Source organism: Numenius arquata, chromosome 9 (assembly GCF_964106895.1).
Source record: "Numenius arquata chromosome 9, bNumArq3.hap1.1, whole genome shotgun sequence".
Taxonomy (NCBI): domain Eukaryota; kingdom Metazoa; phylum Chordata; class Aves; order Charadriiformes; family Scolopacidae; genus Numenius; species Numenius arquata.
This window is the reverse complement of record NC_133584.1, coordinates 60,553,327-60,567,043: the sequence shown is the minus strand read 5'-3', so window position 1 is coordinate 60,567,043 and position 13,717 is coordinate 60,553,327. Positions and strand designations below refer to the sequence as shown.

At 54.3% G+C, this 13,717-nt stretch overlaps 1 protein-coding gene across 3 annotated transcripts in view; it reads right to left on the bottom strand.

The window, feature by feature from the left end:
• The window catches only part of NCOA1 (nuclear receptor coactivator 1), a 66,376-nt gene that overhangs the window by 23,222 nt on the left and 29,437 nt on the right, over window positions 1–13,717 (bottom strand). For all 3 annotated transcript variants that reach the window (XM_074153025.1, XM_074153026.1, XM_074153027.1), the window contains exons 5-10: window positions 12,215–12,392; window positions 10,515–10,694; window positions 9,020–9,115; window positions 8,039–8,179; window positions 6,675–6,822; window positions 4,623–5,967 (exon numbers count right to left, since the gene is read on the bottom strand). In XM_074153025.1, the coding sequence (XP_074009126.1) occupies window positions 4,623–5,967; window positions 6,675–6,822; window positions 8,039–8,179; window positions 9,020–9,115; window positions 10,515–10,694; window positions 12,215–12,392 (2,088 nt within the window). The remainder of the gene's footprint in view (window positions 1–4,622; window positions 5,968–6,674; window positions 6,823–8,038; window positions 8,180–9,019; window positions 9,116–10,514; window positions 10,695–12,214; window positions 12,393–13,717) is intronic.

The following is a 13,717-nucleotide window of genomic DNA, read 5'->3' as shown; positions in this document are numbered from 1 at the left end:
CTATTTTTAAAACACATAATGGGCCAAGTGCTGGTTTTTCCTTTCCAGCGGCATTTTGTGAATTAAATGATGTTTAGACAACACTGACGATGGAAAGTACCCCGTGAGCATCAAGATTATAATTTGTAAGGGACTAACTGGTCGTCTTCTTTTTCCTCCGGATCCTTTCCATCAAATCCTAACCCCAGAACCCTCAGAAGCAGAATATTCTCCTAAACCTGGGCTCACAGAGAGAATTAAACACAGCGAATTCAACTCCTGCCGCAGGCTGCACCTCTCAGCTCCTCCAAATAACATCATTTCTCGACCAGGCAGAATTTCTTTAAAGCTCAAGTTTGCAAAACAAAGAGAACTGAGGCAAACAGGAAACGTCCACGACCGAAAACATCTCATCTCCTCCCCAGGGAGGTCATTTTGGAGGCAGAGGGAGAAGAAGGGCAGCTGTGGGCATCCAAAATGGACGTTAAGTGGAGATAAAATGAGAACAGTGAAGTTGTTTCGTTACTTGTTGGGTTTGTGAAGAGGGTGGAGGATGGAGAGGTGGGAATGAAGGATATGTGGTGGGAGCTGGGTGCTTATCAGTTGTTTTCTGGAGCACCCGAACTTGCACATGGAATCTGTGCCCACTTTAAGGGGTGTTTTATTTCTCCTCCATGTCTGGAAAAAGCACGGTGCTGGAGGGCTGGAGAAGCTGAGGCCATCCCATCCTGCTCAGAGAAAGCTCAGATCTCCACGACCCATTTCTGTCCCCAAATGGGTGACAAAAACCATGGCGCGAGGGATGGAGGCTCAGGGTGGTTGAACGTTTCTCAACTTCTTCAGCTTCTTCTTCCCCAAACCTTTGGCTCCCAGTAGAAAAAAGGTTCCAGAGACAACCAAAAGGCAAACCAAGGGCCAGGATCTCATCTCTGCCCTTCATCCGGCTCATGAGACACCCCACGTGTGAAATCAGATGGGTGAGGAGCACAGAGATGCTTCCAGGTGGTACCCAGCCACCAAACCTTCATCCCTGGCTGGACCTTCCTGTGGGGCAGAGGAACTTCTCCTCCCAAGCCACTTGGGCAAGGAGATACTTGCACAAATTAAATAATCCCATGATTTTATTGCAAGCATCAGATCATTTGAATTTTCTATGGAGCCCTGGTTCCTGGAGGCAGCTACTTCCATAGGGATCTCCGTCTCTCTGTCGTCACTTCTCTTTTTTTCTTCTTTTTGAGAAAAGGATTCTACCCTGCTTGCGAAAACAAGCTGAAATGTAGATTCAGACCAAAAAGTGAACAAAAAAGAAGATTAAACTTCATTTTTCATGGAATCACAGGGTGGTTTGGGTGGGAAGGGCCCTTTAAAGGCCATCTAGTCCAACCCCCTGCCATGAGCAGGAACATCCTCCACTAGACCAGGTTGCTCAAAGCCCCACCCAACCTGACCTTGAGGACTTCCAGTGGTGCAACATCCATGACTTCTCTTCAGATCCCACCGTGCAGGCAGCGCTGCCACCTCCCCTGCATCACGCCCAAGGGCAGTGAGAAGACAATCTGACCTGAAGGAAAGTCTCCTCTTCACCTCGCTGAAGTTGAGCTCATGCCTTGAAGCACAAGGATGAAGAGCCCTTCTGAAACCTTGCTCAATCTTTTCCTTTCCTTATTTTTAACTCTTGCAATTCCCATTAGCTCATTCCCGAGCCCTTCCCAAATATTTCTTGTTCTCCCCCCATGCCCAGGTGCCTCTGAGCAAACCTGGGGTGTTTCCACAGGATAAATCCGGAAAGGAAATAATTCCTCCAAGGCTGAAGACGAGCTGCCGGGCCTGGCCCACAATTAACGTGGCTCCTAATTGACATTTTGCTTCTTTCAAATAATCACATGTGAAAACAAAAACCCAGCAAGTGCTAGATTTTATGTGAAACGGCAGCTCCCCCTCCCCACGCCGCACCAAAGCCGCCTGGAACAGAAAACACGTGGAAACGAAGCTCCATCCTCAGCTGCTGAGCAGCGAAGGGCTGTTCACTCCTCGGAAAATCCATTTTAAGACTCTGCAAACCCTCTCCAATATTTTATTAACTCTTTGGGAGCTCTCGGCACGGTCCAACGTATAATCCTGATGCTCTCCAGCTGCCTGGGGAGGGATACTTGGAACCAAAAAGCCACGAAGGAGCCTAAAAATGCTCGTCTGCTTCCAAGCGCAGGAGGGGGGTGCTTATAAACACATCCAGGCTGGAGTCATCCAAGTTCCTTGTGCCTGTTTGTGAGCAGAGCACAATTAGCCTCGTTTAATTAATAGGGTTTTCTGCCCTCTTGGAAAGATGGTGGCACCTGGAATGGTGACCGATGGTCAGCGAAGAGCCCCTCTGCATCCCCGGCCGGCGCGTGGGTCCTGCAGGAGGATGTCTGGGAGACCAGGCAAGCAAAGCTCTTCCCGTGCCCTCGCATTTTGCCTAATTTTGGATACAACCGAGCTCCTTCGATGTCCTCCCTGCTGCGTGAAAGCAGGTTGGTGTGGCTCCATCCAAGTACCTCTGCAGCTCCCGGTGGGGACCCAGCTCACTGGTGGGTACCGGTGGGTACCAGCTTCACCACCCACCTGCAAGCTCCAATGCACCTCCCAAAACAAGCACATCTTGACTTGGGTCTTCCTAATCTGGGGGCAATTTACGTTAATCCAGATGATGGATCTCAAATGGGAGATGATGGGGGAGGACAGACCATCCAGCGAGTCAATGATAGCAGGGAAGAACATTATAGAAAGAGGGAAGGAGTTCAACTTCCACTCGCCTACAGGATAGAGCTGGATCAGGATCAGCAAGAGCTGGACAGGCTGGAGAGACGGGCAGAGAGGAATGTGATGAAGTTCAACAAGGGCAAGCGTAGGATGCTGCACGTGGGGAGGAATAACCCCCTGCACCAGTACAGGCTGGGGGCTGAGCTGGTGGAGAGCAGCTCTGTAGAGAGAGACCTGGAAGTCCCAGTGGACAACAAGTTGCCTGTGAGCCAGCAATGTGCCCTTGTGGCCAAGAAGGACAATGGTCTCCTGGGGGGCATTAAGAAGATGTAGCCAGCAGGTGGAGGGAGGTCATCCTCCCCCTCTGCTCTGCCCTGGGGAGGCCACAGCTGGAGCACTGGGGCCAGTTCTGGGCTCCCCAGTTCAAGAAGGACAGGGAACTGCTGGAGAGAGTCCAGTGGAGGCTACAAAGATGATGAAGGGACTGGAGCACCTCTCTGCTGAGGAAAGGCTGAGAGCCCTGGGGCTGTTCAGCTGGAGAAGAGCAGACTGAGAGGGGATCTCATCGATGCTGAGCAATATCTAAAGGGTGGTTGGCAAGAGGACGGGGCCAGACTCTTCTCAGTGGTGCCCAGGGACAGGACAAGGGGCAACAGGCACAAACTGGAACATGGGAAATTCCATCTCAACGTGAGGAGGAACTTCTTTCCTGTGAGGGTGGCAGAGCCCTGGAAGAGGCTGCCCAGGGAGGTCGTGGAGTCTCCTTCTCTGGAGACATTCAAACCCCGCCTGGACACGTTCCTGTGGGACCTGCTCTGGGTGGCCCTGCTCTGGCAGGGGGTTGGAGGAGATGATCCCCAGAGGTCCCTTCCATCCCCATATCATTCTGTAATAACCGACTGCGACTTCCAAGCCAGATGAGCCCTTAACCTTATCAAGAGACTTATTGTGTCTTTGCCATTTGAGGTTCTCCCAGAGCTCTGGTTTTCACCCTGTGTCTCCAAACGCCGTCAGCCGCCTTTGCTGCAGTCGGGAAGGAGCGACCAGCCCCGCTCTCCGTGTCAGCCGCTCTCTTCTCTTTGCTTAAAAAGGATTAAGCAGCCTTATCCGTGTTACCATCTCCCCTGGCTTTCAAAAATAAGAAATCTCTCCTATTCATAGCCGTGCGTAATGAATATTTATACACCCAGATCTCTATGGCAGAGATCTGTCACTGGATTATTCAATTTAATAATACTTTTAGGATAACTAAAAGGCCCGTATAATTGCTAATCTCAGCCAACAAGAGGGCGAGGGATTGAAAATTCCCTGGGACGCGAGCCCTGAATGTGCCCAGAGATGCAGAATTAAGAACCTTTTTTCATGGCAACACGCACGTGGTCCTCTCCTCACTCAAACCCACCACCTGCAGCAATCTGACTGCGTTTCTTTCTCATTTTTATACACCTCGGTAAAGTTTGTCCCTTCCCACCATTGCCTTGAAGATGTGAGCTGCCAAAATGTGAAGCATCTAGACAAAAGGGGATAGTACTGGTGCTGGAGAAGGTGGCACCAGCACTACAGAAGGTGGCACTGGTGCTGGAGAAGGTAGCACTAGTGCTGGAGAAGGTGGCACCAGCACTGCAGAAGGTGGCACTGGTGCTGGAGAACGTAGCTTCAGTGCTGGACAAGGGGGCACCAACGTTGGAGAAGGTAACATCAGCACTGGAGGAGGTGGCACCAGCACTGCAGAAGGTGGCGCCAGTGCTGGAGAAGGTGGCACCAGCACAGAAGGTTTGGCAGACACAGGATATCTCCCCATGCTTCTCCCAGCCCCACACACCAGCAGGTTTGGGGACAATTGCCCCCAGAACACGACTTGTGGAAAGCATCTCACCAGCGTGGATGCAGATGGGTCAACTCACCTGGCCTTGCGTCTCCAGCTTGACCTCCTCTGCAGCAGGAGGTTTGGCGAGCGGCACTGGGGCCGTGTTACAGGGCTCCATCTGCTCCGTCTTCTCCACCTTCACCTTCACGTCGTCCAAGCTCAGCGCCGGGGCTGCAGCAAGCTCCTTCTCGTCCTTGTCCAGCAGATAGCGCAGGAGCTGGTGATCCTTGACGTCTTTTTTCTTCAGCGCGTCTGGCTCCAGTTTGATGTCCGGGGTTCCTGGCAGCTGGTTCTGAGCCGTGGGGGTGGTGGCGGGGTTCGGGGCGGTCTCCTTCTTCTCGTGCTCCATAGCCAAGGTGGTGATGTCGGAAGGGCTGCCCTCCTGAAGGAGTCTATGCAAAATCTTGTGCCGCTCAGTCAGCGAGCTGTGGGAGGAAGGGCAGGTGCTGCTGGGAGGGTTGGTGGAGGCCAAGGTGCCACCAGTGCCCGCGCAGGCCAACGAATCTTTGCAGCTCGTGTCCGCATCGGCGTGCCGAAGCTGCTGCTCCGCCGTGGTGGCCAGGAGCTGGACCAGCTTGTGGCTGGTGGCTTGGGAGCACTTGTTGTCCCCCTCCGAGAGCCTGTCGCCGGCATGCAGCATGCCCGAGTCCAGCGGTTTGCCGTCCCCCGACCCACCATCCGACTGGATCATCTCGCTCAGGATGGAGGCGATCTCTTTGCTGTCCTTGGACTCCGCTTTCATGGGCTGCATTGCCAGGCGGCCGGGCGAGCTCTGGGAGCTGAGCTGTCTCAGCACAGGGGGTGGCGTGGAGTAGCCCACCGGTGTGCTGGGACCTTCGGTCAGCCCCTGCATAGAGTTTATGGGAGCGCTGGGAAAGGGTCTGGTGCCACCGGTGCCACCACCGCCCCCACTGCCGCTGTTTGCCATGCCCACCGGGGAGTGCATGGTGGGCATGGTGGGTGAGAAGGGATTGCTGGGCACCCTGGGTCTGGGCACCAGCCCTGGGCTGACCCGATGCCTCGGAGACATGAACTGCGGTGGGGTAATCCCTGGACTATTCATGGGGGAGCTGTTGAGGTTCAAAGTGTGGTTACTGTTCTGGGGACCGGCTTGTCCCTGGCTTAAGGCAACGTTGGCTCCTATCTGGTTCCCAGGTGAACATCCAAAGCTGGTTTGGCTGGTGCTGGAGTTGCTGTTGTGGAGGCCAGTGCCTGGCTGCTGGTTCACGTTGGTGGCCAACATGCTGCCGTTGGAGGGAGGGATGGAGGGAGGCAAGGCCATGCCTTGCCCCGGGGAGATGCTGGGGTTCAGCGAGGGGCTGACCCGGGGAAGGGACATGGCAGAGTTAGTGTTCTCCTGGGGTGAGAGCATGCCGTGATCCCTGCAGGAGACAAAAAGGAGAAGAAAAGTCACAAGAGGCCTTTGCCCAAACCTTTGGTGTCGCTCAGGCATCTCCTGCCCCCCCTCCACACTGCAGAGCCCTGAAGGCTGGAGAGCAGCAGCCTTCCAGGTGGAAGGTGGTCTCAGCCTTCCCATCTCCAGAGCTTCTGGATCCATTCCAGTAGCATGGATGGAGTGCAGTGGCTTTAGCATCTCTCCAGAAATGCGACACTGCTGGGGACTGCAGCCACCCACCATCTAAACCCCGAAGGCATCACCTTCTCTAGGTCTTACATTCCCACATGGCTGGAGGAGGACCACGCATTCCCCTCCACCCCAGCCCCCTCCTGTTTCCCCAGCACAGCCCAGCTCCACAGCCTCACCTCTCCCTGTCCCGCCAGTTTGTCGGAGCCTCTCCCTCCCCAAATATTTTAAGTTCTCCAGGGCAAGGCAGAAACCTGAAGCACGTCTATAAATCTCCACCTGAACTCCCGGGGCCACTTCTTTGCAAAACAAGAATAATCAAGAGGAATGGAGCTGCCATCGTGCTGGTTTTCAGCCTCAGATTCCTCATGGGGATCACATCTCCAAACCAGCACCACAGACCACCAGTGGATCCTCCTTCCACTGCAGGGAACAAGCCCTTTGAATCCTGGATTGCCCACCTGGGCGCTGGCACGGCTCGGAAGCGGCAGGGTGGGAACGTACCTGTCGATGACGTGGATGCCCATGATGAAGGGCTGCATCTCCGGGCTGTTGGGGTAGCAGAGCTTACACTTGGTGTGGGCACTGAGCACCGTCCCGTCGCTCAGGGTGAATCGGTACGAGGGGCTGAAGGCCGTGCCGCGTGTCATCACTGGAGGAGACAACCAGAAACACATCAACCCCCTTAGAAACTCCAGCCAGAACCCACAAAGCCCTACAAGCACCAGGAGGAGGATGGAGGGAGCAGAGCGGGAGGACCTGCCTGGGGACAACCACCTTCCCAGTGAACAAAACCACACGCTGGATATTGGCTAACCCCATAGTCCCAGGAAATGAGGGTTACGAATGACCACGGTGGCACAGAAATCCTCCCAGCTGCTTCTCCAGCTCCAAATCCATGTCCTGCAGTAGATCTAAATCCCCCCAGCACCATCCTTGAACGCTCAGAGCTTCCGATGGGGCAATCACTCGATCCCCACAAGCTGAGGAAGCCCAGCCAGGCTGGGAAGGTGCAGCAGGACATTGTTGCTCCAGCCCTGGCAGAGTCACAGCTCTCCAGGGGCTCAGCGCCCTCCTGCTCCTGCCTTCCCTGCATCCCTGTTGTGAGCATCCTCGCCGACACAGCAAAGACGCTCACAAAAGAGCCGAGAGAGCAAAGATGCTCACAAAAGAGCTTCTGCTTCTTCTGCTTAGACGCTGGGGATGGCACAGGAAAAAGAAATAATATTAAAATCATAGAATCATAGAATGGTTTGGGTGGGAAGGGACCTTATAAGACCACCCGGTTCCAACCCCCTGCCCTGGGCAGGGACACCTCCCACCACACCAGGTTGCTCCAAGCCCCCTCCAACCTGGCCTTGAACCCCTCCAGGGATGGGGCAGCCACAGCTTCTCTGGGCAACCTGGGCCAGGCTCTCACCACCCTCACAGCAAAGAACTTCTTCCCCACATCTCATCTCCATCTCCCCTCTTTCAGTCTCAAACCCTTCCCCCTCCTCCTAGGGCTCTCCTCCCTCATCAAGAGTCCCTCCCCAGCTTTCCTGGAGCCCCTTGAGGGACTGGAAGGGGCTCCAAGGTCTCCGCAGAGCCTTGTCTTCTCCAGGCTGAACAACCCCAATAATCACATTTAGCTCATATTTGTCTCAATTCTCTGTTTCCTGAAGGGTGAGAGGGAACCTCCCCACCAGAGCAGCTCCTCCAGCGTCACTCAGCCCCTTCCCCTCTCCCTTAGGCACTCGGTGACTATTCCTGCAGCATTTGTTTTTCCAGAAAGCATTTATCCACCAAGAAGGACCCCGCTCCGGCTTCTCCCTGCAGCTCCCACCGCTCGGCAGGAGAGCGCGCCAGCGAGGAAGAGGAGCTGTTACCTTCTTGAAAGAGCTGTTTGGCGTAAGATGGCTCTCTGCCCTGAGGCTGGAAGAAAGCGTAGATGCATTTCCGCACCAGATCCTCCCAGCCCGTCCTGCCGGCGGCTCTCAGGGAACTGGTGTCAATGGAGATGATTTTACCTGGGTGGAGAGAGAGAAGCCACGTTACTCAAGCACAGCCCGAGAGGTCCCTCGGCACAAACGCGTCCATAAATGCGGAAAAATGAAGCCACGTCCTATTTGGCGTCAGGCAGCAGGGGAAGGAGCACACAAGGATGTCCTCCAGAAGGAGGTGGAGGTTCAAGGAGTTTGCTCTGGAGCACACAGAGATCTCTGCGCACACTTTGGCCAGCCAAATTGGGACATAAAACCCAGCAAGAAGCACCTTCTCACTGCTCCAGGGCTGGGGTCCCCAGATTCACACCCTCACCTGGTGGGACACCCTGCCAGCCACCTTGCCCATACCAAGGGGTCCTCCAAGCAGGACCTGCTGCCTGCTTTCTCCCTCAATATCAAACACCAGGCAGCTCTGCTGGCCCTTTTACAGCCACAGGGCAGGGAGCGGTGAGCAGAGAAAACATTCCTTAAGGCTCTTCAGGCTGCAAGGAAGTCCAGGGTGATGATTAACTACCAGGAAGGTCACCAGCATGTCTAGAAAGCAGTATTTGGCCAAGAGCAAACACGAATCCGAAAGGTGACGACTGTTTCATTCCCACCAAGCAGCAAGCTAAACAGCACCCCAAAATCCAAGGGAGAAGAGGGGCTGTGTGAAGAGCGTGGGTCTGGTGTACTGGACCAAACTCAGCTGAGGTGGCTCCAGTTGAGGTGTCACCCACATCGCTCCTACCAGGCAGCGCTGCCATTTCCGAGGACAAGACCACGCTCATGCCATGGGGTCCTGCACCACACCGCTGGCCCTCTGACCCTTGGGGACAACAAATCCTCCGGAACCAGGGCTCCCTGGCACGGCTGAGACGTTACCTGTGGTGTCTTGCTTGGTCACGAAGGATTCAGAAGGGGTGACGGCTGCCGGTCGAGGTAATCGTCTCGCAATGCATATCAGACAGGACTGGAAATCTGCCAACGCAGGAGAAGGGACCGGGAAGATGAAAATCAGACGTTACAACCACCGCTCGCAATTCCACATTTTAACTAAAATACCACTCCTGAGCTTGATTGCCACGTCCCGCCCTGGAAGTGTTTACCCCGAGCGATCCTCCGGCCCTTCAAAGCAAGTAGGCTCTATCTAAATTCCCTAAAGTTTGCTGGAAAAGAGGTTTCCAGTGCTTGGAGAAATTAATTGTACAGGCTTTTTGGATCTGGCAGGATTGTACAATAAAAGTCAGCACTAAAAGCCAGCAACTGTCGGCTTCAGGCAAAGCATTTGGTCATAAAATACCATAATTTATTCCTTCCAGTCATGATCTCCTGTGTAAACCGCAATGGATTAATCCAGCTAATGCGCTGGAAAATAATAGCTGGGACACCGAAAGGAGAGTCAGGGCACTTGCAGGAGACCAACAGCCCCCGCGGCGCTGAGGGAACCCTGCCTGTCCCCAGTCCCCCAGCAGAGATTTGCCCGCAGGCAGCTGATTCAGCCCCAAAACCTGTGGTGAAGGCACAAAGTGGGGTGTCGGGCACCCAGGTCACTCCCTGGGAAGGTGTCCCAGAGGCAGCTCCGGGGGAGCAGAGAAGCCGGGATGGATGGAAGGCACTGCCTCGGAGGGGAAGGGGGAGCGAGAAGCTGCAGAGAACTTCAGGCATCTCCCCTGCTGTCTCCCCACTGTCTGTGCCGGGCCAGGAATAATTGGCCCCACCAGGCAGCCCTGCAGGGGGGTGGCTGGTCCCACTCCTGCTTGCACTGCCATCCCCACCCCAGTCCTCCTGCCTGCCCTGACCACCCTGGCCCCACTCCTGCCTGCACTGCCATTGCATAGAATCAGAGAACGGTTTGGGTTGGAAGGGACCTTAAAGATCATCCATTGCCACCCCCTGCCCTGGGCAGGGACACCTCCCACCACACCAGGTTGCTCCAAGCCCCCTCCAATCTGGCCTTGAACCCCTCCAGGGATGGGGCAGCCACAGCTTCTCTGGGCAACCTGGGCCAGGCTCTCACCACCCTCAGGGTCAAACCCTTCCCCCTCCTCCTAGGGCTCCCCTCCCTCATCAAGAGTCCCTCCCCAGCTTTCCTGGAGCCCCTTGAGGGACTGGAAGGAGCTCCAAGGTCTCCCCGGAGCCTTCTCTTCTCCAGGCTGAACCCCACCAACTCTCTCAGCCTGTCCTCCCAGCAGAGGGGCTCCAGCCCTCCCAGCATCTCCATGGCCTCCTCTGGCCCCGCTCCAACAGGTCCAGGTCCTTCCTGTGTCCATCCTGCTCCTCCTGCCTGCACTGCCATCCCCACCCCAATCCTCCTCCTGTCCACACTGTGGTCCCCACCCCGAAGGCAGGGTCTGCAGCAGAGGATGCTCTCCTGTACCTTCTCCTTCCTCCTTGAAGGACTTGGGCTGGGAGACGGTGAAGCACTGCATCACCTCATAGCGCTGACGAGCCTCCTGGTTCTCCGCGCCCGGCTCGTCGGGCGGCCGGATCAGCATCCTGCAGCTGAAGGTATGGCTGTTGCGTCTGGTCGCTTCTTGAGGCCAAGGAACTCCATTTACTGGGAGAAAAGAGGAGACGAGTTTTTAGACCCTGTGCCCAGACCCATGGTGCCAGCCAGGCCCTAAGAGCACATCATCGTTGGGAGTCATCACACTGGCATACATGAATTGCTCCTTACGTGGCTGGTGGTGCCATCTTCTCCACCTTATGGGGAGGGAAACTGAGGCATGGTCTCTGTGAGTCACTTCCAGAGCTTGGAAAGCCTCCTGCCTCCTGCTGTTGTACTTGAAATCCCTCCAAAGCGATGCTCCCGGGACTTTTCCACCAAGTCCAGCTGAGCATCTCCATAGAAATGATTTTTTTCTTTGTTTCCTCCCCATTTCTGGGGCAAATCAGCAGCGAAACCTTCTGGTATTGCAGCAGAAAACCCTTCGACTTTGATTTTTATTCTCTAACCTGGCTTTTCCAAAAACCTCTGGGCACCAGCTGAAAGATTTTGCTAACCCCCTGCAACATCTTCACCGGTATCTGTATTCAACCCAAGTGATTTTGCCACCAGCAGGTTATCAAGTTTTCATGCAACCTGACCTACGAGAAGAGCCGAAGGGCTTCTAACATCTGAGGAAAGACAAAATACACAGCCTTAAACTGGGCAATCACAGGGAAAAGACGATGCCTGAGCCTCTGTAGGCTCAATCTGATGAGTGCCCAGAGATCTAGGTGGTTTAAGACATCATGGTATTTACCCAGAAGGAGGACAAGTAAGAATTTAAAAAAACCAAAACCAAACCAAGCCTATTTTTAAGTCAGGCTACTTGGAAAAGGCTCATTTTCCTTCTGTGTTTCTTCAAAGGTGTGAGCGGAAGAGGGATCGGTGTTGTCTCACCCACACCAGCCACGCAGAGGGTGCTCATCTCCAGTCAAAGAATAAAACCTTCTGCTTCGGTTGCTCCCATCACCCCAAAAGTGCCTTCACCCCATGATGTGTCCTCCCACCCCCGTAACTGCTCCTTGTCCCGGTGCAGGGGACCACCGGGACCTCACCGCTCGCACCGTGACCTTCTCACACTCCAAGGTGCAGCACGTCCCACCTACTTGGGCTCTGAAACCAGCCGGGGACAACCCCCCTCCAGCTGGGAGGATCCTAAATGGACTGGGATAAGCACACGGGCTCGTTTTCCCCAAATCAACACTTCAAAATCCTTCTCCTCCTCATTTCCCTAAAGCTCCTACTGGTGCCCCTCGCTTCGGGCAGACGAGTCAGTTCTTCCCACCCATGAGCCACGAGTTTTCTTGACAGAGGAAGACAAAAGGAAGAGGACTTGAATATTGCCATCCCCCAGCTATTATTCCAAGATCTAATATTGATTTTTCACTGGTAGGATGTATTTCACTAGACGAAGATTTATGGGTCACTACCTGGCTTGGGTATAGCTCTGAATTTCACAGTAAATGATATTTTTTAAAAAAATAGATATAAAAAATATAAGACCAGCATCACTGAAGACACAACAGCGTTTTCGACAGCGCTTTCCAAACACCAGCTGATTAAAAAACCCACCTCAAGGCTTTTCTTACCCAGAGACTTTGGCAACAAGTTCTTGACGAACTCGGCGTGATCCCCCACGTGCAGGATGCTGTAGACACTGGTGTTCATGAGCTCCTCCTGGTTATAACCCAGGTAGCTGGTCACGTTCTCGGAGACGAAGACGATCCTCCCTTCGCGGTTCACGACAAAGAAGAAGCCATCCAAGGCCTGGAAGGGGGACAAACCCGGGCAGCCTGTGGGCAGCAGGTCCTGGAGCTGGTCAAGATGCTCCTTGACCATGGACAACCTTCCTCCGCCTCTCACACCTTGGCTTCATCCTCACTTTTTATTACAGCAGTGATCAAATAACAGTGTATTTGCTTAAAACATATTCAGGTCTGCAACCTCCTCTGCTGAGGACGTCCCCGGCACCAAAACCGGTGCCAGCGGAGGAGAAACAATCCTCTTCCATGGGCCAGAGCAGGCAGGAAGGCTCTAATTTGGCGAGGCACCCAAATTAAGCATATGCCCGATTTGCTTAATTACAGCCCAAGAATGACAGAGCCTTTGCCTCGTGCAGAACAACAGGGTGGGTTTTTTTCACACATTTAAGGATGCAAGTGGCAAATTCCGCCCTGCAATCGGAAAGAGGAGGGTAAACACGACCCAGACCCAACCATACAACATCTTCTGCTTATTTAACGAGGACACCATCACGGCTTTTAATTCCCTGCCACGGCCTGGATGGTAAACGCTTTCTGGTGCTAGGAAATAAGCTCGGAGCGGCAGAGCCCAGTGCAGCGAGGAGCCCTTGAGGAGGCCCATCGCTGATTTACGCTCTTCCAAGCCTGCATCGCCTAAAATGTTTCATCCAGGCAGGTTTTCCTGGAGTCTAATTCCTCCTTATCCTGCTCATCAAAACGAAGCTCTGGTGGACAACAGGATGACCATGAGCCAGCAATGTGCCCTTGTGGCCAAGAAGGACAGCGGCATCCTGGGGGGCATCAAGAAGAGCATGGCCAGCAGGTGGAGGGAGGTCATCCTCCCCCTCTGCTCTGCCCTGAGGAGGACCCAGCTGGAGCACTGGGTCCAGTTCTGGGCTCCCCAGTTCAAGAAGGACAGGGAACTGCTGGAGAGGGCACAGCAGAGGGCTACAAAGATAATAAAGGTCCTGGAGCACCTCTCTTACAAGGAAAGGCTGAGGGACTTGGGTCTTTTTAGCCTGGAGAAGAACAGACTGAGGGGGGGGATCTGATCAACACCTATAAATACTTCAAGGGTGGGTGTCAGGAGGATGGGGCCAGTCTTTTCTCAGTGGTGCCCAGGGACAGGACAAGAGGGAATGGGCACAAACTTGAACATAAGAAGTTCCATCTAAACATGAGGAGGAACTTCTTTCCTGTGAGGGTGGCAGAGCCCTGGAAGAGGCTGCCCAGAGAGGTGGTGGAGTCTCCTTCTCTGGAGACATTCAAACCCCACCTGGACACGTTCCTGTGGGACCTGCTCTGGGCGGCCCTGCTCTGGCAGGGGGTTGGAGGAGATGATCCCCAGAG